This window comes from Pempheris klunzingeri, chromosome 10 (genome assembly GCF_042242105.1).
Source record: "Pempheris klunzingeri isolate RE-2024b chromosome 10, fPemKlu1.hap1, whole genome shotgun sequence".
In the NCBI taxonomy this organism is placed as follows: Eukaryota; Metazoa; Chordata; class Actinopteri; order Acropomatiformes; family Pempheridae; genus Pempheris; species Pempheris klunzingeri.
Window position 1 is genome coordinate 8620638 of NC_092021.1, and position 21938 is coordinate 8642575.

General features: G+C 41.4%; 1 protein-coding gene across 3 annotated transcripts; it reads right to left on the bottom strand.

The window, feature by feature from the left end:
* Nucleotides 1-44: 44 nt before the first annotated feature.
* On the bottom strand, nucleotides 45-20315 carry ctdsp1 (CTD (carboxy-terminal domain, RNA polymerase II, polypeptide A) small phosphatase 1). Of its 3 annotated transcripts, none has more exons than XM_070838720.1 (7): nucleotides 19959-20315; nucleotides 11323-11471; nucleotides 6795-6896; nucleotides 3784-3840; nucleotides 2627-2719; nucleotides 1840-2025; nucleotides 45-1656 (listed from the first exon to the last, which is right to left on the bottom strand). In XM_070838720.1, exons 1-7 carry the CDS (start codon nucleotides 20029-20031, stop codon nucleotides 1528-1530), a joined length of 789 nt encoding a protein of 262 aa, XP_070694821.1. In that variant the 5' UTR covers nucleotides 20032-20315; the 3' UTR covers nucleotides 45-1527. The 3 variants fall into 3 exon arrangements, with proteins under 3 accessions (XP_070694821.1, XP_070694820.1, XP_070694819.1); XM_070838719.1 differs by lacking the exons at nucleotides 11323-11471; nucleotides 19959-20315 and adding exons at nucleotides 7565-8489; nucleotides 8532-10581; XM_070838718.1 differs by lacking the exons at nucleotides 11323-11471; nucleotides 19959-20315 and adding an exon at nucleotides 7565-10581.
* Nucleotides 20316-21938: the final 1623 nt, after the last annotated feature.

Consider the following 21938-nt stretch of genomic DNA (forward strand, 5'->3'; position numbering starts at 1 on the left):
TTTTCACGTCTCGTCAAAGTATCTTTTTTTTATTTATTTATTTATTTTTAATCAATGTAAATACACTTACGCAATCACGCCGAAACCCACACGCACGCATACAAATGTACACAGTCGCTCTAGACGGAGGCAAAGTCAGTCAGGCACAATGAATTTCCCCAATGAAACTGAATGTACAGATCCACAAGGCAGCACTCTTCACTCCATTAACGTCTTACGCCAAAAAGCTCGGAGTCAGGTTTACCGCTAGGAGGCATCAGAGTGTGCTTTCAAATCAAACGTCACACCTGTTGAAGTCACCGTAGCAGGTTACAGCCTCCACCTGCGCACATTAACAGTGTTACAGTATTGCGTCATTGATGGGCCGCACACTGAGGAAACCAGTTCAACTTGATAAAAGATAAAAAGATAAAATAACATTAGGTAAAACAACGTTAAAACCAAATCAAACGACTGTGTGCTGTATGTACAAAAATAATCTCACCATTTCTGTGTGAAAGGTCCGATCAGTGTGCGGTCACTCTGTTGTCTTAATGCTAATCCAGAAAATTGTCCTAACCAATGACACTTTTTCAAGAAACCAATGACAAGATTATGGTGTTTTATGACCGGACTGGGAATGAGACAACAAATCAAGGGGTTATTACACATTAATAATTAAATTCCAGTAATATTAGAATTTAGTGATTAAACCTTATCAGTTAATGTTGTGAATGTCTACAATCAATGGCGGGGGGCTACTGGATCTGGTTTTCCATAATGACTGTTCCAGTTTTGTTTGCCATCTAAATGCGAAAGTGAAACATTTTGGGAGCCAAATTCCGACCACAGACGGTGATGGTTCTAAGCTCTCTGAGGACATACAGTAAGTGCATTGTGTTGCATTTTGTAGTGAGATGTGTCAAAGCATGTCTAAAGAAATGATGAGTTACGACTGATTGTCTTTTAAAACATATACATTTGGCCATTTTAGGCCATTTTTTTAAGAAAAAAGGAAGTGAGAGGGATTTGGGGGGGGGGGGACGTTAATGATTCTGTGTCAGAGCTTCAAATACTATCACAAATGCTACATTGGACTGACATGAAACTGATTGATGTGGTTCATGTGCAAAATGGCACTGAACCATTGTTCACACAGTCTAGGTTTACAGCACACTTGCAAAGGTCGCTGCTGTCACACGAGGACAACAACAACAACAACAACACACTAGCTGCACTGCAATAGATATCTACAGAGGTCACTCAATCTCATATTCAATCTTTATCCAGCATTACAAAAATAAGACAAATGAATCTGTCACCGGGGGTTTGATAGCCGTCAGTGCTGAGGCACCAAACTCCACAGGAAGATTTCTTTCACTTTTTTTATGCAAGGTACTGTGAGAATATGAGGTTAAATGATTAAATAAATTTTTTGCAGTGTGGTCCTTGTAGTTGGAAGCAGCGTGGAGCCTGTGGCCCACCAGCCTCCGTGGCCCCGTGACGACAGCTGCTGGTGATTATTTTCATCCTAAGAGCCTGCCTCTGTTAACTTGATGTCCTCTGCTGCTTGAGAAAATCATAGATGTCATCCACTTTGCTTAGTCTCTCAAAGAAGGGGATAAGATCAAGGAGCTCGGTGTCTGACATGTCGTCAAACCAGGACGCCACAGGAACCTGGAGGTTTGAAGAAGCAAGATATGGTGGAATTAGACGACCTCTTCGAAAAAAGTACTTCATATTATATAATTATCATATTAATGTTCTAAAAAAAAAAAAAAAAAAAGAGCAATATTTCAGATATTAGTGAGCGACAGACAACTGTGAAGCGTCCGGTGTATTGCTGAGAAAGAAACATACTGCGTTGTCGGGATGGAAGATGTAGGAGGCTGGGGAGTTGTCAATGATGATGACCTTGTTGAGGTCTCTTCCTAGGCGGCTCAGGTCTTTGACGTAGTTCCCTTTGTGGAAGACACATGACTCCCGGAAGAGGCGGCTCCGGAAGGCCCCCCATTTGTCCAACAGGTCCGACACAGGATCTGCGTACTACAGCAACAGAAAAACAGACCAGTTTTTAATGTTGCTGAGCTGCGTTTGCACGTTATTCTACTATTATACAGCAATTATGCCGATGCTCATGACTTGCATGAAATGCTAAAAAAGACCTTTCAGTTCATAGTATAAGCACAAACATACAGTCCGTGTCCGACGTTTTATCTGTAATATTTACACTTGAGCAAGAGGAGCATTTGCTTTCAGATGAAATACACCAATAATACCCATGCTACTGTCAACTGCTGGGCACAAACATAGTGAGTAAAACCTAATTAATCAAGTGCGAGTGAGTCACTGAGGTCAATCTGTCAGGTTACAGCTAAAGTTAACACGGTTTGAAGTAAATGTTAGAGGTTAAAATGTCGCCTGACAGGTATCATAAATACGTCTTGAGTGTGTGAGGGTGTATGTGGAGGGTCACCTATAAATCAATCAAAAATGATGCTGGCCTTCCTGCAAGTTCTGAGCATAATGTCTTGAAACAACAGCTGTCACTTCCCACATCAAGTCTCCTTGTGTCCATCCAGCCTACCTGCTGTAACAAGTCCGATTTTAACCGTACGTTACAAAGAATGACCAGCATTAGTCTGACCTTGGATAAGCTTGCGGTGAACAGAACACACTCGAACATTTCTCCCATCCTCTTGAGGAATTCGTCAACGTGGGGTCTCTTTAACACATACACCTGGGGGCAGACACAAAAGGCACGCGGATATGAAATCCACAGCTGTTGTAGCACAGGCTTCACTCATTAGGGATGTGATCAGGAACATTCATTTGGCACATACAGCACCTGCACTTTACTAGTCTAGAAAAACATTCAAATGTAGGCTTTGCAATATAATATAATATAATATAATATAATATAATATAAATATCCAAATATTATATCAAAATGTCATATTGGACACATTGGACATTGTATGCGGTTAACCACAGATTCTTTTCCACCATGAACATCATTTTCCTTTGTACGTTGATAACTGTCTGTTGCTACAATGACATTTAATGCAAGAACACTTCACAACAGGACTTTATATATGTACTTCCACTAAGATGCTGGCGGCCTTGTTTCTGAACCAAGTCATCCCGAATAGGCTTTCCCCACTTTAACAAGCCTATCCTGGATTACTTGAAACAGACCCAGGCCCTTTGCACAACAAAGCTCCTCTGTCGTCTGGGAGGCCCAGCACAACAGATTGCAGTTACCATTTACCGCCTGTAGGCGAATGGCCACTGCCATTCCCCCGGGGGCCAATGAGCGGGGCATAGTATGCGCCACAGAGTGAGATTGATGGCCAGTTATTTCTGAGAAGCCTGCCAGGGTTTCCTCATTTCGTCAGACCATGGAAATAGCCACCCGCTGCTTGGAGCCATCAACAGAGCGGGCTACAGCTCTGTCAGGGCTGCTAGCACAGTGTTCCCAGTGGAGTCACCATGTTGGATTTTTGACTTTTTTTTAAACTTACTTTTGTATTTGAGAGTTCATGCAGCACCCTACTGTTCAGATCAGATAATGTATAGTTGGTTCCTGGTGTGTGGTATATAGTCAGTGCACACAAAATAGTGCTTTGTATCAATCCTGCTTACACAAGTTTTTACACAAATCTTTGGGGCGTTTAGCAGGAAGTCTAGCAAGCTTGTAGAAACCTCCATAGTGACTTTATGTTTTGACAACGTGGTGTTGTGATTGGAGCAAAATAAGAAGACAATGTAGCAAATGCTGGCTTATGCGTAATAAGTACCTACCTGGTGAACTGTTCCATCAATTTCCACTGGAATGATAAAATCTGCATTGTTCACTGGCTGTTGAAAACAAAAGTAGAATAGAATATTTCAGATTTATTCTCATAGAGATGAGAGTGATAGCGACAAATTTGAAGATGTGTCAAATGGGCACGTAGACGCCACCTCAGCGTCTCTTAAATAACACAACACTGTAAATAATATCCCTCCCATCATTGGAATACAGGAACTACAGAAAGTGACATGGCTGATAAAAATATCTGATTTATTAAGGCAGGTCTCACACCTGAAATATGCTTCTCATATGTTCTATAGCAGGCATTACTACACCATGGCCTACATACAGTCGGTAGACTATGAGGTAATGCAAGTAAGACAGAATGAGTTTAACATCAATCATGACCAGGAAGTGTATGTATTTAGAATTAATACACAGTATTCCTGTGCATTCATATTTTCCCCATTGTTGCATGCTGGTTTATGCTCTGGCCTGCACCTGCTGAATTAATGGGAATTAATTTATAATTTCTTTTGTTCTTTTTCTGTGACTTTTCTCTGACTCCCCAGAATCCCCGTGGGCAAAAATATGTGGAAATAAAGCAGCTTGAACTCACTACAATCAGGATAAAATGCAAGTCCAGTAATCACAGCAGCTTTAGTTCTTGTTTGATGTGCTAATCACAATTAGTGTCTCCTTTGTCCTATGACCTACTACCAAAGATTTAAAACACCGACATGTCATGTCATTCCCTACTTTTAAAAATACATGTTTTTTCTATGAGAGATGTTCATCACAAGTGGATTTACACTGACTCACTCCCAAGTCTAAATGTCAAGTTCCACTATGATACGATGTTTTTTCTGATGTACTGATGACAAATCTGCAAATTACCTTCTCTTACAGCTGGCCTGTATTTATTTCTTATTTTTTGGTTACAATTCTGAGCACATAAACATCTGTTCGCATCTTTGGCCTATTTTTTTACTTGAGAGTGGTACTAGTAATGTGACCTCAACCGGCTTTGGGTGGCATCTCATGGAAATGGAGCATTTCTTTCCTGGTCCATTCCAAATAGGTCATCTTCAACTGTAAGCTGTAAACTGCTACAGAACCACGCAGGGTTAGAAAAAGTCAAGATTAATAATTCATATTCAGCAGTTGCAAACCTTCAAGCTAATTTCTTTTCAATTTTATCCAGTTTTCCATGTTATATAAAATTAAATATTCTATATTCTAAAACGTCTAACATCGGGCACACAGCCCACTGGCTTCCCTTTGCTTTTCACTTCCAACCAATTCCAAAATGGTGTTACCTAGTTACCCAACTCTATTTTTAGTATGTGTGTCAAACTAATAATGTGTTTTATTAACCACCTAGTGTTAAACATGGAGTTCACAGAGTCTGACCCTGTTTACACATAGCTAGTGGCAATATCCAGTGACATCCTTTAGGACAGTCTGTGACCTGAGAAGGACTAAACACCACATGGCATTCATTACATAATCTGTCGTGACACAGGAGCCTTGACTTTTGGCATTGATTACTTTGTTCACTGAGTGCTACCTTAAAAGGTATCAAACTGATCAAAAGAAAGCCAGTTATTTGTAGGAACAATGTAAAACAGTATGCTATCTGAAGTCTTTGCTTGAGAGCTTAAGACTGATTCAGTGTTTGAAGTGGAAAAAACAGCTATAGCGACACTGACTAACAATATGATTGGGATCACTTTCAGAGTGATTTGATGAAGAACATCCACCTTCCTCAGCTGCAGACACAGCTGGAGCACGCAGGTCGTGCTTGGCAGCGCTGTTTACATAATCAGTGTGGATGCTCACATCTTTATCGTTATAGTTATCTTTCCTGGTGTGGACGGCTCTAGGAGTAATTGAAGAGCAGGTAGGTGAGAACAGGTGATCACGAAGTGCCCCCTGGGTAATGTAGTTTCTTTAGGGCCATTATGGATCAGAACGTGGTACGTAGAGGGCAGAAAAGAGTACCGGCAGTTTGTGAGTAGTCCCAGCGCCCATGGAAAAGCCACAGTACACCAAAGAGTAAAACGAAGATGTGCTGGTGCTTCGTATCGGTGAGTATGAACCCATTTCGAGCACTACATCGATTCATTTACTGTTTTGCAAATTATGTCAAAAAAAGATATGTAATTTCTTCTTATCCTTTTCCTCTTTATCTATGAATGACCTAAGTTAATATAGTATTCACAAAACATTTCTGAAAAGGTTGATCAGTATGTAAACCTAACAGCAGATATTCAGTCCATGTTTGAATATAAAAAAAAGGATATTAAAAAGCATTTAGTCCAAAAGAAACAAATGGAAGTTAAACTATTTTTAAAATTGGTTTTAATTGAAGTTTTGGTGACTACAAAATCCCTGCTCCCGGCCAAGAAATAAGCAATATGTGCTGTTAAGTTTGCCAAATTTATACAGTGTAGAAACCAACTGCCCAGCACAAGTTTGTGATCATGCACAATGCATCATGCACACAGTAATACATGCAGTTCAGCTCTATAAAAATTGTAATGCTTTTACAATTTATGATAATCATATGTATATATGAATATGAAATCCCAGTGTTCCTGGAAGGAAAATATTGACACTGTGGAAGATTTGTTTTAAATCATGGGAAAACCCTCTAAGCTAATTGTGTCCCAGACCTGGAACATTGAGGTGAATGGACTAAAGGCAACACATATTCTGCACAAATGCTGTCACCAGTACTCTCTACCTCTCTACTCTCACCAATACTCTCTACTCTCCATCAGAAACAGTCAAGTGTGTGGATGGATAGCACTCCTGGTGAAAGGGAAATTATTTATCTACTTTTATTTTGGAAAAACTGACCCTTTTTCTCTTTGGTTTGAATCCTTTTGATTGAAAATATCAGTGTACATTAAACAATGATGTCCTCTAGTTGCTAATAATCTTTCAATGATCCCAGTAGAGAACATAGTACTATATAGACCATAAGAAAATAGGTCACACAGGGCCAACTTACCTTAAATGAACTATGCACTAGTGTTTCATCCAAATCAATGACCACACAGATCTTCCCTACATCCGTTGAATTCATCCGTGGGAGCAGCGGTTTGGCTGGAACCTGAGGACCAACCAGAGAGTTACGACCTGAAATTAATTTACTGCAAAGGTTGCTCCTGATTACAAAGCTCTTTTAGCTGTAAAATTCATGGTGTGAGCAGCAGCTACAATATAAGCAAGTCATTGCTTTTTTCAGAAAAGAAATTACCATCTCAATATCTCATACGCATAGGACTTACAGCTCATTGTGTGTATGTGTTTCTTTTGCGACTTAAGAGACCGGATTGCGTTGTGGCGTATTGGTGAGGGGTTACAGGAAGCCATGGATGCTACAGCTGCTGCCATGTTGATGGAGCATGTAAATATCACCATACTGTGTCTCATCCTTCAACGTGTGGTCGGAGATCGGTGTTTGTTAATGTGATTCTGATGCTAAAAACAAATTGGCACGACGCATGATGCATGTGTCCGTGGAGAGTGAAGTGCCACGTGAGGATAAAGGCAGAGATGGAGATTGACACAGATACCACACCAATCTGCCAAGTTGAGATCCTGTAACTTATTCACTGCCACAGTTGGTAGTACAGTCTTAAATGATTTAAAAATAGATCATCAGTGTTGATGGCAGATTTTCCTTGATTCTGGGATTACTTAAAGTTCCTCCCACAGTTCTGCAAACTCAATGTAATTTATGCCATTACTTTTCAGCTAAGGTGCAAAGTTTAGTACCTGCTCTTTTGGCGGAATGCAGTACTCGCATTCGCAAGCCTCAGGAGATTCCTCATCACTCTGCTCCTCTTCTGAATCCCTGCTGTGTTCGGAGGCCTTGTTTTCCTCAGTCCATGTGACCAGCATGTGTGCACCCCTTCCATCATTTTTTGCAGGTTCCGAGACACTGTGAATAATACCTAAAGGGGCTTTTACTTCTCTTGAAATTTCACTGAATCCATCTTCTGATTCTGGAGTTTGTTCGTTGGTTGTCTCTTCCCCAACAGATATGGTTAAGTTCTCACTCAGGTCGATGACTTCAGTAATTCCAAATCTGACTGCTTTGCACTCCTGTTGGCAGACTCTATGTTTCTGTGCATTCCCATTACGTTTTCCATGGATTACCTGACTGTTCGATCTTCCTTCTATTAGAAATTCATTCAGGGCTTGTTTAACAGATGATTGAATGCTTTTAATCTGATATGCATAGTATTCTTCAACACCTGGCTTACACATCTCACTGCTTTCCTCAAGACCTACAAGTGACCAGTATGGCTCCATTTCTGAACTTGCAGCAAATACATTGTCTTCAGGTTCAGGCTCATCTGTATCATCCTTTTCGGAGTCAGTAGCAGTTGTCTCTAAATGACCAAAAGTAGAGGTTGTGTCACCACGAGATTCAGAATTCTGAGCATCAGACACTTTGTCTTCATAAGCATCACCTCCAACAGAGATGTCCTCTGCACACGGCGCACACATACTCTCCCTAAGACCAGAGGACAGGCAGATCTCAGCTTCTTCTTCGTCATAGATTTCAGAAACATTGCCGTCAAACGCACAAGCTTCTCCATCAAAAGCGTCCTCATCTTCCTCTGCTTCCTCACAATACTCTGCATAAAGGGCATCGGCCTCTGATTCATTTTCATCAACTTCATCCTCTTCTAAACTTGATTCTGATTCTATGATCAGTGTCTCTGACTTACAAGACCCTGACGAAGTATCATCTCTTGGACTTGCATCTTCCTCACAACTATCTTCACACGCTTCCTCTGGGGCATCGAAACTTGTTTCCTGTAAGTGATTTTCCTCTTTGATTTCTTTAAATTTGTACGCATTTTTGGCAAGTTTCTGTGCCTCATTTTCAAGATACAGGTGGTCGTGGATATCTCCCCCATCGAAGCAGGAGATGTAACGCTGCTTTTGTGCAAACGTGTGTCCATAATAGTCGGCTCTGTCAAAAAGATCGAAGTAATCCTCGATGACAACATCAACAGCGGGTGTTTTCTTTTTATTCTCGTTACTCTCATGAATTTTGCTTTGCTCTATTTCTTCGTCATCTTCAAAAGATTCCCACTGTGTCTGCTCATCACTCGAATCTTCCTGGGCTCCCTTTTCAGATTCCCCAGATGAATCAGAGCAGGGATCCGATGGAATGCTGCCATCAGGACAGGTTTTAAAAGATTTGTTTTCAATAGAGGAGCAATCTGAGGTGCCGTCTTCTTCAGCGGAAAACTCTGGGGTCATGTCAGAGTTGCACTGTTCGGAGGTAGCACATTGTTGAGCTGGCTCATACTCGTGGCTTGTTTCGGAGTAATCACTTTCACACATTTCAAGGTGATCTGTGGACAGATTATCTTGCTGAGAGTTTTCTTCAGTGAGCTGATGTGTCTCGTAGCATTCATTTGCAGAAGGAACATCTTCACTGTCATCAAAATAAACGTGAGCCGCCGGGTTGAAATGTGAGGAATTGACATCCTTTGATAATCTGCAGGACTCTTCATCAATGGGCTCATTTTCATCTTGCTCCTCCTCTTGCTCAGGTGGATAGCTCTCTTCATCATCATCATCATCATCATCATCATCATCATCATCATCATCGGTGTATTCAGTTTGATTCTGAATTCCATCATGTTCACAAAGTTCAGTGCTACAGTCCAATAAGTCCACTGAATCAGAGATGTTATGTGTAAGACCAGTCATCTCACATTGCTCAGAGTCCTCTGTTGATGTGTCGGGCTCAGGGCCAAAGCGCTCGCACTCCTGATCAGAGGGCTCATATTGTTGCAGTAACTCGAGGTGGTCTGCGCATTCAGGTATGAAATCAGACATTTCACACTGCTCAAAACTGTCACAGTTCACTGCCAATTTATCTGGCTCCACGTCAAAAGACTCAAACTGTTGATCAGAGGGCTTACATTGCTGAAATAATCGGAGGTGTTCTGCACAATGTTTACAGCAAGGACTACATTTAGAAGCTAAGCTATGATTAGCACAGTGCTCAGAGGACTTGCAAGGTTTAAAACACTCACGGTGTTGAGGACATTCATCAAATGGTTGGCTTAACCCCAAAGTCTCACACTCATCAATCGTTTGGCCAGATTCAAAAAACCCTCCACTTGCTGTGTATTGCTCAAAACTCTCAGAGTGTCCATTGCAATATGAGCAGGAATCAGTCTCATCTTTATTCATGTTGCAATGTTCCACACAAAGGATAGAAGGGTCCATTTCTCTGCTGACAGTCTGCTCAGTAAATTCCACAAGGACCTCCATGCCAAGTTCAGCACTTCCCTTTGAAGGGCTTTTTAGATCTGCAGCTTTGGGAACCTGGCATTGTTCAGCAAGCATGCCTTCAGTGGACGGCTCCCCTTCTCCAGAGACTTTACTTTGCTCAGAGTTTTCCAGATACATCAGGAAATGACTTCTCAGGCAGGACTTTGTTTGTTCAAAATGTTTACTCCATGCATTGGTTCCGGATCCTGCAGAGTCCAAGTACAAATGACTGGCAGGTAACTGTAGGGTCCATTCAGAGTGGCTATTCACATGGCTGGTGGGGGGAGTCACTGAGACCACAGCCCGCCCAAGGGAGTATCAGCAACAGGAGCAGCATACACGTTGACATGACAGGTTGTCACAACCAAAACTGAGCCTAGCACTTGACTCGACCCCCCCTTTGCCAGAGACCAAGCAATTTATTTTGGGGTCTTGGAAAGACGTGACAAATAACTTCTGGAATATCAAATCTCTATAAAAGGCTGAACTAAGGCATTAATCTGAAACTGACACTTGAGAACATCTTGACCATTTGATCTTCAGACCATAAGTACCAAAAGTCAAGTTGTTTTCCAAGAATATACTCAGTTAAACCATGTCCAGTATTGTCAATTGTCCAAAAGTTTATGTAAAGGACTACTGGATTATCAAGTACTGTCTTGCAAGCAGCCTAACCATCAATACTTTTCATATAAAACAAACTTTACACAAAATCTCCATTTCTTAATTAATACATTTAATAACTGATCAATTATCAGTTTCTCTTATCAAAACCCTAGTGAATCCAGGAAATGTTTAGACCATGCTCCTAATCACTACCTGAACTCTATTATAGCTTTCTGCTGTGGGTCAAAGGGCCTCTACCTCATTTAAAGTAGTGCGATGTGCTTTACTTGTGGCACATCTACACTATTCTTGTGTTTTCGCAGTGCAGTGATCTTTCAATCAGACAGCCACCTCTGTAACTATTAATGGCATTTCCGCCTTGCCATTTGTCTCAAGTGGAGTCTGAACATGGAGTACGTTTCAACACTGCCGTACATTCCAGCCCTGGAGAGATGCTCTTGTAAACATGAAAAGCCTTGAGCGAAGACAACATGTGTTTCACAAATTACACAGCAGCAATCAGGCTGACCACATGATGCTAAAGAGGGAGGGAAAGAGAAAGTTTATATCACGAGTAAGTGTGAGAGACATAGTGAGAGAGGGATGTTGAGAGACGAACGCACCTTTGACAGTGTCCCATTTTCTTCTAACAAGAGGGGGGCATTGTTTTTTACTGGAGGAGACTCTGATTCCTTGTGACATAGGCAGCAGAAGAGACTGTGCAGAAGGCCTCTGCTGCGAGGCTTCTTTGAGGGAGAAACCTCATTAGAACCTGGAACAGAGCAAGGCAGAGAGAAGACATATAAGGCATGATGCTCACTCTGCCCTAACATGACAGAGATGTGCAAATCCCACTCATTCTTTCCTCACTTCTGTACAGTGGAAGTGGACTGATGTGAACCTATAAACCCTGCTAAGTGGAAATGATTAGGATTATTCTGTGTGCAACATCAACTACAGATGTGGAATCAGTCATATTGTTCAACAACATACCTGTTTTTTTCAGCAAAACGGTTCAACTGCCTTGTTAAAATCCTTCAGTTAGCATCATCTCCCTCTCGCTTATCAAAAATGTCTGGATCTGAATCTCCCCTGCACCCCCCCAGAATTACTGTCATTGCGTTGTTTCCATTTTACCCCGTCAGTGACCAAGAAACATTATTCATTGTGTTTCCGCGGCAAGTGGCCAGCACTCGATCCGATCCAGCACTCTGTCAGCAGGACCCCCTCTGTGTTCTGTCATGTTGTGTATTGATTGACTTTGGCTATTTTAGTTGTGCAGCAAAAAAAAAAGACATTGCATAACAAAGTAGAGGAGTACATGTCATTCCGGGAATAGTAAGGTGAAGACATCCTACACCAGTTTCATTTCCAGTGTATTTTCGGTTGTATAAAATACCAAGAATTTGCTTCGATAAATTACATAATAGACAAACATAGGCAACCAGATTTCTAAATCTTTCTTTTTTAATTTGTTTTACTGGTCAATTTAATAAATCTGCATTTTGAATTTTTTGAAACAACAGCTTTCAGGGATAAATCTTTATCTTATTTTTTTAATGAATGGGTTTTGAGCTTGAATCCTCCTCTTCTTCTATATGCACTAACAACAGACACAACAAAGAAATGACTGATATCAAAATATTGAAATAATAATAAATCAAATAATCCATAACTCTTTGCAACCACTCTTAGTCTTAGGGCTGCACTTTGCATTGTGAATCTTGTAACTACAGCTATTGGCACATACAAGTGGTAGAAAACACCCCATCAACTGGTGCCAGAGTGATGAGAGCTGGTGTGTTCAAAGAAAGAAAAAACTCTGACAAATTAGCTGAGCCTTGCCGAGCAGTCAGAGCTGTCAGCTCAGGCATTAGCATGTCGCTCAAACAGGACTAAATGTGTTGCCTCAGTATGGGGTGTATCATGGACCTGTCAACCTACTTTGGGTGTAAATGTGTAATGATTGCTAAAGCAGCACAGATGGTTACCTTGTTTATTAGACAACACACGGAGTAGCTGACAGTAATACAAGCCCCCTTTGATACTGCTGCCGTGTGAACAATAGTGGTTATATCACCAACGTGGATGCTCACATTTGGGGTTTTTGAATCAGTTGTGACATTGAACCATCTAAATTAACTTACAAGGTCAAACATCCAAGTGAAGAAACTATAAGCACACACACATTTTTTTCCTGCTTCTTAGTTGTGAGGATTTGCTGCTTTTCCTTGTCTTCTGTGACAGAAAACTGAAAATCTTTAAGACTGGTGGGGCAAAAGAAGTGACTTGATTACTTCCCCTTGGACCTCAAGAAATGTTTAAAGACACTGTATGCTACTTCCTGTCATTTTACTGAGCATAATAATTGTCAGATTAATCGATAATAAAAATAGTCAACAGTTGCAGCATTATCCTGTATGCTTATGTTCATTTCTATTTGTCTGGGTGTGTAAACCCAGGTAGTTTTAATAAAGTGTGTTAGCCTGGATTGCAGAAATTCATTGTAAACCTATGACATTCAGTGCGCAACACAAATAACTGCTGCAATACTGACTGCTTGAATAATTGAAACACTTTCTCTAATGTTGCTTTATTGGAAAAAAGAATTTCAGTGCTTCATTTTATTAATGCATTAATCAACCGAAGCATTGAAATTCTTTAAATTTCTCTTAATTTAGCAGTTCTTAACTTACAACTGACTAAGAAGAACTGGCATTGTAAGTCTGTTCAATACCATTTTTCATAACAGTGCTGATCATTTTCACCATCGCACCACCACTACCTGGCAGCCCGTTAATAAAAACAACTTCTACTTACTTCTTCTGATATTCATTATAAACATCCCATAATAATTAAGGTAATTCAAATACAAAACACAAACACAGAAATATATAACCTGAAAACACACAGTAACAGACTCAAAAGTCAATATGTAATACAATGATCAAGCTCCACTATAGAAAAAGAAAATGGCACACCTAGTTCTAAATAAAAAACATCCTTTATAATAACCTTCATTAACATTTCTATTTGGCCCAGCTTCAGCTTTATCCCTGAACAAGTCTGACCTACTTTCAAGTGCTATTCACTATAGTTTTGGCCTGTTGACTGCTTCATTCAAGTGAAGCTGAAAGTGGACGAGGCCACTGGAGAGCGGTCATTACGGGGTATGGGGTGGGCATGCTTGTTGGGACATACCTCCCTTGGTCCCAAGATGAAAGGTTTGTGTGCAAACATGTGTGAAGGAACCGGGCAGGTGAAGCCTGTAGTGTTAAAAAACATCACGCTGCTCAGTGCATTACCTCTTCTGACATTACACATCAGCGTGCTTAAAATAGCCGGCCAGAGCAGCTGCTGACAGCGGTTAATGATGAGATTCTCTGTGTATATATAGTGCTGCACACTCCCACCAGGCCATAAACAGTCACAAACAAAACCATGTTGTGTCACCTACAACTCGCAGCAGGAAATGGCTAATCTGTGTGTTTACACTGCACGGGCATGCAAAGAAAAAAAATTGCTGACTTGAAACACTCACACTGTATATTCTGCTACATTATGTCACTCTCAAAGCTTGTCCACCCTGCAAATGTCAACATAAACAGAATCCCAGGCTGCACAGGCTGGCTCCTGACAGAAAGGTCCAAAATAAGACAGGTCACTGAGTACAAGCCAAAAGCCATTAGAACTGGTTTCTCGTAGGTTTCCCTTTGATTTGTATCATGCCATCAATTTAACTGTAAAATAAATATGGAAGTTTCTATTTAACAATTTGATAACCAGAACCATTTCTAACAGATTATAAAAAAATGAAACATTTGCATTTGCATTTTCCTTTCTTTAAATTGGACTGGTAATCGTGCTAAAGCCATCAGGACGCCACACTGGTTATATTTTTTGACTATCATGTATTTAGGAGTGTTGAATGGTGCTGAATGCATCACTTGCATTTTATGATGTGAAATATATATATTTTTGTGAAAACACAAGAAAGTGAAACAAGTGATAATTAGTCTTGCCTGACATTTACTATTCCTCTTGACATGTAAGATGTGCTCTGTTATGGGCTTGTGGCTGTGACGGCAGTGACGGGAAGCTGAAGAGGACACTATTTTATGTAATCCCAGACAGACTCTATGATGTTGAGATCAGGGCTCTGTGGGGGCCACACCATCACTTCCAGGACTCCTTGTTCTTCTTTACGCTCAAGATAGTTCCTAATGACATTGGCTGTATGTTTGGGCTTGTTGTCCTGCTGCAGAATAATTTTGGGGCCAATCAGACGCCTCCCTGATGGTACTGCATGATGGATAAGTACCTGCCTGTTTTTCTCAGCACTGAGGACACCATTAATCCTGACCCAACTCCATTTGCAGAAATGCAGACTTGCAATGAACCTCCACCACGTCTCACTGATGCCTGCAGACACTCATTATTGTACCACTCTCCAGCCCTTTGGCTAACAAACTCCCTTCTGCTACAGCCAAATATGTCAAATTTGGACTCATCAGTCCAAAGCACCTGCTTCCATTTTTCTGCACCCCATGTTTTTGTGAATAGCTGAGTTGCTTGGCCATGTTTCCATGTCAGAGGTTTGGCTTCTTGGCCACAAGTCTTCCATGAGGACCACTTCTGGCCAGACATCTGTGGACAGTAGATGGTGTACCTGGGTCCCACTGGTTTCTGCTAGTTCTGAGCTGATGGCACTGCTGAACATTTTCCGATTTCAAAGGGAAGTAAGCATAATGTATCTTTCATCTGCTGCACTAAGAAACCCCAGTCTGCTTTGAAATCTCTGCCTGACAGAGACCTTGCTGATGCAGCATAACTACCTTGTGTCTTGTTAATGACTACATATGAAATTGACGATCATTAGCACCTGTCTGGTATAATTGGCTAATCTTACACCTGACTATGATCCTACAAAATCCCTGACTGTGTGCAAGTGTACCTAGAAGAACTGATGCTGTTTTGAAGACAACAGGTGGTCACACCAAATATTGATTTTTCTTCCGTTCGCTCACTTTGTATTTTGTAAATTGATAAAAATAAACAACTAAATTTCATATTTTTGAAAATATTCTTACTTAACGGCATTTCTTCACACCTGCCTACGGCAGTATTGTACATACAGTACAAAACAGGTAGGATAGGTGGTAAAGAATGGCCACACGGTTCCCAATCATGAGTTCAAGTAAAATACTGGTGACAGATTCAGAGTGTTCTATTTACAATTTGAAGTCATTTTTCTCTAATGGCTAAGATACAGATATAACGAACAAGAAGACTGCATTAATTATTACTTAAACATGATTAAAATCATGATATTTCATTTGCTTTATTACTTGTCTAATAAGGTAAATATTTGAGAATAGAAAAAAAAAAATTAAGGAGCAGTTGCCCTACATAACACACATAACATGCACACATAAATTGCTGCCATATGGCAAAAATAAGCAATTCTGAAAAGTGCCATAAAATCTGGAAATAAAATTAAACAAATCCAGCTCATACTTACTGAAATGTTAAACTCAATATTTGATTAATGGCCTAACCAGCCCCTCAGATCGTGACCTTCTCAGTGTCATGCGTGCATGGAAAAGGGAAGCGCAATCAAGATTTATTGATCATTTGATGAGATGAATTATTTGTCCTAACATAGTTAAAGACCCCCTTTTCACAACCAAACAGTAAAACATGGATTTTATATTACTGCCTTTCGATAAAACTGAGATAAAGTACTTGTTATGTGGTGACACCACATAATAGAGGGTTGGGTCAAGGAAAAAAGAAAAAGAATTCATACAGATTTAGGAAAAGACAAGTCATGGTGAAAACAGAATCCAGCTGCAATGCCTGATGGCGTGTCGCTTTAAATGTTGTAACATTATCATTACCATCATAACAATATCATCTCTATTACTTGGGCAAAGGACAGTCCAGTGACTTCTATGCTGAAGGTGATAAAAAGGTAGCACTGAAGCACTTTTCTTCAGCATTAAGAGAATTTGACCAGCTTTTGTCATTGCTGCCACTTAGACACTCCACTGCACTCAGTTAGGAACCTTCCTGAGCAAAAACAGACACAGCCACTGTCAGTGTTGTTCAGGTTTCTGTGGTTTCTTGTTTGAGTGTGCAGCCATGCTGGCAGCTCTGAGAGGCTGGACTGTCCCCATTAGGCACAGCGGAGCTTTAAACTACATGCTAATGTCAGCATGCTGACACGCTCATCATCACAATGTTAACATGCTGACGGTTAGCAGGTTGATCATGTTCACCACCTTAGTTAAGCATGTAAGCATGCTAACATTTGCTTATTAGCACTAAACACAGAGGTGCTGGTATTGTTCTGATGTGGAGGGTTCACCGCTGCACTTGTTGTGGTACTGCACAGAATAAACAGTTGATTTCTCAGAGCGGCCCCATGTTTAGAGTTGAGAAATGGTATTTACGCTGATGTGGTCTTGATCTGATCTTAAAGAGCACTGGGGTAGTATCACTCAAGCCACAGCAGATGGTTGGTTATTTTCATTTATGATTGATCACATTTTTGGGATTAATGATTGTAGCTAATATTATTCGTTGCACCTTATTTGTACGTCAGCTCTTTGCTTAATCGGCTCCAGGTGTATAATTAAGCAGCAAGAAATGGGTAAGACCCAAACTGTACTGCAGCATTCCCCACACCTCCCCGTCCAAGAGGCCTAGACACTGATAATGAGGTTACAGCATTTCCAAGGGGCAGCAACGACCTCGCGCCACATCAGCATGTTTTAGCCTACTTAGTTGAATGCAGGCTTATCTGGGACCCTTTCAGGCGAGGCATGCCTCTGAAGTTGGCTGCTTCTATTCCTATCCAGACGCAGAAAGAATGAGGCCTCCCACGTCCGACTTTCTGCCACTTTGACACCTGATATTCTGTTACAATCTGACAACTTGCTTCACACCCCTCCAGAGCAAATGGTATGGAGGGCTCACGGTGGCCAAGCTAGACCTAGGTCAGGTCAGATCCAGGTTTAAACATTTTAGCAACTGAAAAAAATATTCACCTTACAGTCTTGCGTGAAGCCAAAAACAAATGACTGTACAGTTGAAGTTGCTGTGCTGACTTAAGTGAACTGATAATGTGCACAAAATGACCAGTGAAAAGAATGTAAACTATAAATATACATTAATAGAGTTATCATGGCCATAAGACTGTATATTATATGGTATTGCATTAGTGAACAAAGCAAACATAGAATGAAACTTACAAGAAGTGAGATGTATAGAAGGTTGGACACTTATAAAAGACTTGGAAAGACATTATGGAAGAAACTTTCATGAAGTTAAGGATTTATAGTGGCCCCATTTGGCTGCAGCAACTCGTGAAACTAAAGGAGGGATGAAGACAGCTCCCCCTTCTCTTTCTCTCTGGCCCCTCTCCTCTGGATAGTAGCCATGTTTGGGACTCATGACCTCTTGGCCAGGAGGAAGTAATCCAAGAGCAGGCTGAGGTTAGCTGGTTCTAATAAACAGGGCAGCACTGCCACCCTGTGACTGGACTAGACTTAGAAAAGATACAGCGATGCTCGGTTATGCACAGATTGGCTTTCTCTCCTCATCCTGCTGCAGCCCGTTACAATACTGTCTGGTTGTGAGTAGGTCCTTTAATGAATTCATTCATTCCTATCAAATCACTTGATTTAGAGTCTACAATAAGGGGAATACCATAGCATGAACCAAATCACATTGCTGGGTGGTATGATTATTAATATTCAGTCTTATCTTACACTTTGTGTAAGATAAGACACGTCTTCTTTCAATCACTACACTCCTCTAAACCTAAAGGGGATCAGTGATTGGCTCATTCTGCAACTTCTTTCCACAAAAAGGAAAAACAAACTGCCACAATTTGAAGATGATTTTCTTTTTTTAAATCAAAAGCAACGAGTCGGAGTGAGTAAAAAGAAACCTAATCGTAGTCTAAATCTGGCGCTGCTGCTTCCTGTGACTTTAGTTTAATGGGCAGCACATTGACTGGTAACTTCTTACAAAACATCTGGCATGTCCGGAAAACTGAATCCAAATCACTGAACTGGTTTTTGGAATTCCTGGATCAATTTTCAGCCTCAGACAGGAGCCGTAAGAGATGTGAGCTGTCCAGCTGACATCACTAATCTCTGATGAACTAGGGGAAAATAAAAAAATGTCATGTTGGAGCTTTTCTGTATTTTAGTTTTAGAGAGTCCAAATAATCAAGAGGTAAACTGACACTATCTGACCTTCTAAAAGGCCAAACTTGTATAGTAGCACTGCACTGTAAAAGCTCCTCTGAGAATCAATTACAAGACGCTGATGAGAGGAAATCGGCGAAATGTAATGGGGGTGAGATGAATGTATGGTTTTTCCTGACACCTAATAAAGCCAGGAACTAACAAATCTTGTCTGGAAACACATCCATTCACTGACTATACACTGCACGAGGAGATCATCACTGCAGACTTTGTTTTGATCTGTTCTTTAGGCTTAGTTGTGTGATGTGTGACACATTACAGAGCCACTTTCACTCAGCTCAGTGGGATGTCCCCTCAGTGTTTAGATATCCTGCTGTATAGAGGGACAGCAGAAGGCCTGGATGCTCTCTGGTCCCTACAGAGATAATACACGTGTCTGATGCTCAGAACGTCTCGATTTTTGCATTATAACATGCTGATTTAGTTTAAAACACCATCTTGGGGCCACTTGCAGGAGGAGGAGGAGGAGGAGGAGGAGGGGGGCTAAGCTGCCAAAACACCACCAGTGAACTGTCAGTGTCACAGTGTCTGACCCCGCCCCCCTCTTTCTCACACACACACATACACACACATACATACACACACACACACACACTTTATGTCTGATGTTTTACCCACTAAAGCTGAGCGCGGCACACGCAGCTTGTTAAACTTTTCTTTTCGCTTGGCAGACACTTTAAAATCACACTTCCTGTCCGTTTCGTCCCCGTAAAACTCCCCAGCGGCTGCTGCCCGTGGCCGTGGCCTACCCACAAGGCTTCACGCTGACCCAAAGGCAGACTAAATGTTTCCAACAATGTCAGTGAAGGGCACGTAAGTCAGCCAGGAGGAGCAGCCGGGGGGCCAGGCTCGTCCACGGCTGCTGCAGCAGACACCGGTGACACCGTGGCGCCCTCCGTGTAGCGCTCCGCCGCCCTGAGCCTCCCCGACATTGTCATGCGCAGCTGAAAACTTGAGAAAACTTTACCCCCCAAACTCACCTTCCTCACGACAAGTCGCATTTTCCTCCTCGTCTCTGGTTACCTGCGTGATTATCGACGGCGAGTGGTCCATTAGATCCGTCACTCAAAGACAAGGACGCTACGACGGGATAAAAAGTAGTTCGAGGAGTTTGGGCAAAAACTTATTTATATTTTGCCACTCCCTGTCTGCAGACGCGCATGCTGAGCGTAAAAAAGAACGAAACGCTCTAAACGGCGGAAAAGCGAACAAAACAAAGCATGTCGGGCTCAACTCCTGTGAAAAGCAAAGGTTAAAAGTGTGAAAAAAGTTATTTCTAAAAGTTGTTGGGTTGAAGGAGAGTTTGACCATGCTAACATGGGACTTGACGGTTTCAAGGAAGCCCCATTCTTAAAGCCACAATGCAGGATGTGGAGCCCGTCCGTGAACGTCTCACGGCACTGTGAGGGTCCACTGAGCTCTGCTGTGGTTTGGGATCCTGCTGCGGGATCAGCTCACTGTGTTTCTCTGCGCTTTTGTTTGAATTTGAATTTGGTGTAAAAGTCAGCCACAAGTGCCTAAGTGTTAATTAAAACCACTGCCTTTTCATAGTTTTCGTGTTGGCGATGGAAATATTAGAGTTTTCTGGCGTTAAAGCAGTCGTGGCGCGTTTTTAAACTTTGTTCAGACACAACTTTGACTTTTGAAGGGGGGGGGGGGGGGGCGGCCTTGAAACCGGCCGACAGAAAAGGGAAGTTAGGGACAGTCTTTAAAGTGCCCACACCTAAGAGCACAGTAGCTCCAGGAGCCCCCCCTCCCTCCCTCCACATATAAACATGGATCCTCTTTTAACGGCAGTGTTCAGTAATGAAGTTCAGTAATGAACAACATGCTTCTAGGGGAACCGAGCGGACGTATCAATAACTAAGTTAATGAGGACTGGGCCAGAATCCAGTTTGACCTTTATTTAACCAGAGGAAGCATGTGTGTCCCCTCAATGAAAAAGGCCCCTTTACAGGGAGTGGGAGAAAGTGGACATGAAACACAAAAAGAAAAGAAAAATAAATAAAATGAGATAAATCTGAGGGGTCACATGATGACAAAAAAAAGACATGACATGACATAGAACAGGTCTGCTACGCAAAATACGGGGGGGGGGGGGGGGGGGGGGGGGGGGTCGAGTCAAGTGGTAGAGCCAGTGTAGTAATACCTGAAGCTGTACCTCCTCTGGTCACTGCTAGGTGCTGCTGGCACCTAAACATCTTTTTGATGATGGTTTTGATGAGAATCCTTCCATTAAGGAGATATTAGGGCTTCAGGGGAACTATGTTTTAGAGATCCTTTTTTCTTAAAGGAGTAGTGCGGAGGATTTAGTGACATCTAGCAGTAAATTTGCTTTAAAACCCTTACCTCTCCCTTTCTAAGAGGACTGACGCTTTCTTATTTTTTCTTGTGGTAAATAATGAGTACATCCCCCATTTGTCACAGCACTAAATGGTATTCCCCTGCTTTCTTCTTCTTAGCCCTCCAACCAGTGCCTTTGCGCCACCAAACTCAAGCTGCCACTTCAGTGTAAAAAACGTTAAATGATGGGTTAGGGTTAGGGAATTTTCTATCAATATTATATTCCATTTCTACTAACAGTTCCTTCTAGATGCTAAACACTGCACCTGGACTGGAGTTACTGCTCACAGCTGTGGTTGTCTTTTACTCTTCCCAGCTCAGCTCCTTAGCTGTCATTATCAACCAAGTTCATGCTTGTAATTGGGGCTCCTGCTAAAATGTGTTTACATGCTGCAATATTAAAAATAAACCAAAACATTTTTTCATACTGTGGACACTACTCTGCCCTTTGTTCACACACATTTCCAAACAGATGGAGCAGGAGAAAATGAAGGAGGATGTTTTTTTCTTGAGCACAAAAGACACTGAAAAGTGCATCTTGCACAACATGTCAGGATGGCTGATGATTTACACATTATTCTTATATATTATTATATTATATATATATATATATATAT

Excerpts from the sequence above, each read along its gene's own strand:
- ctdsp1 (XM_070838718.1), bottom strand. The coding sequence starts at position 10,231 with ATGTATCTGGAAAACTCTGAGCAAAGTAAAGTCTCTGGAGAAGGGGAG. Across the intron at positions 2,720-3,783 it reads TTGATGGAACAGTTCACCAG|GTGTATGTGTTAAAGAGACC; the intron begins GTAGGTACTTAT and ends GTCTGCCCCCAG. Across the intron at positions 1,657-1,839 it reads TCTTCCATCCCGACAACGCA|GTTCCTGTGGCGTCCTGGTT; the intron begins GTATGTTTCTTT and ends TCAAACCTCCAG.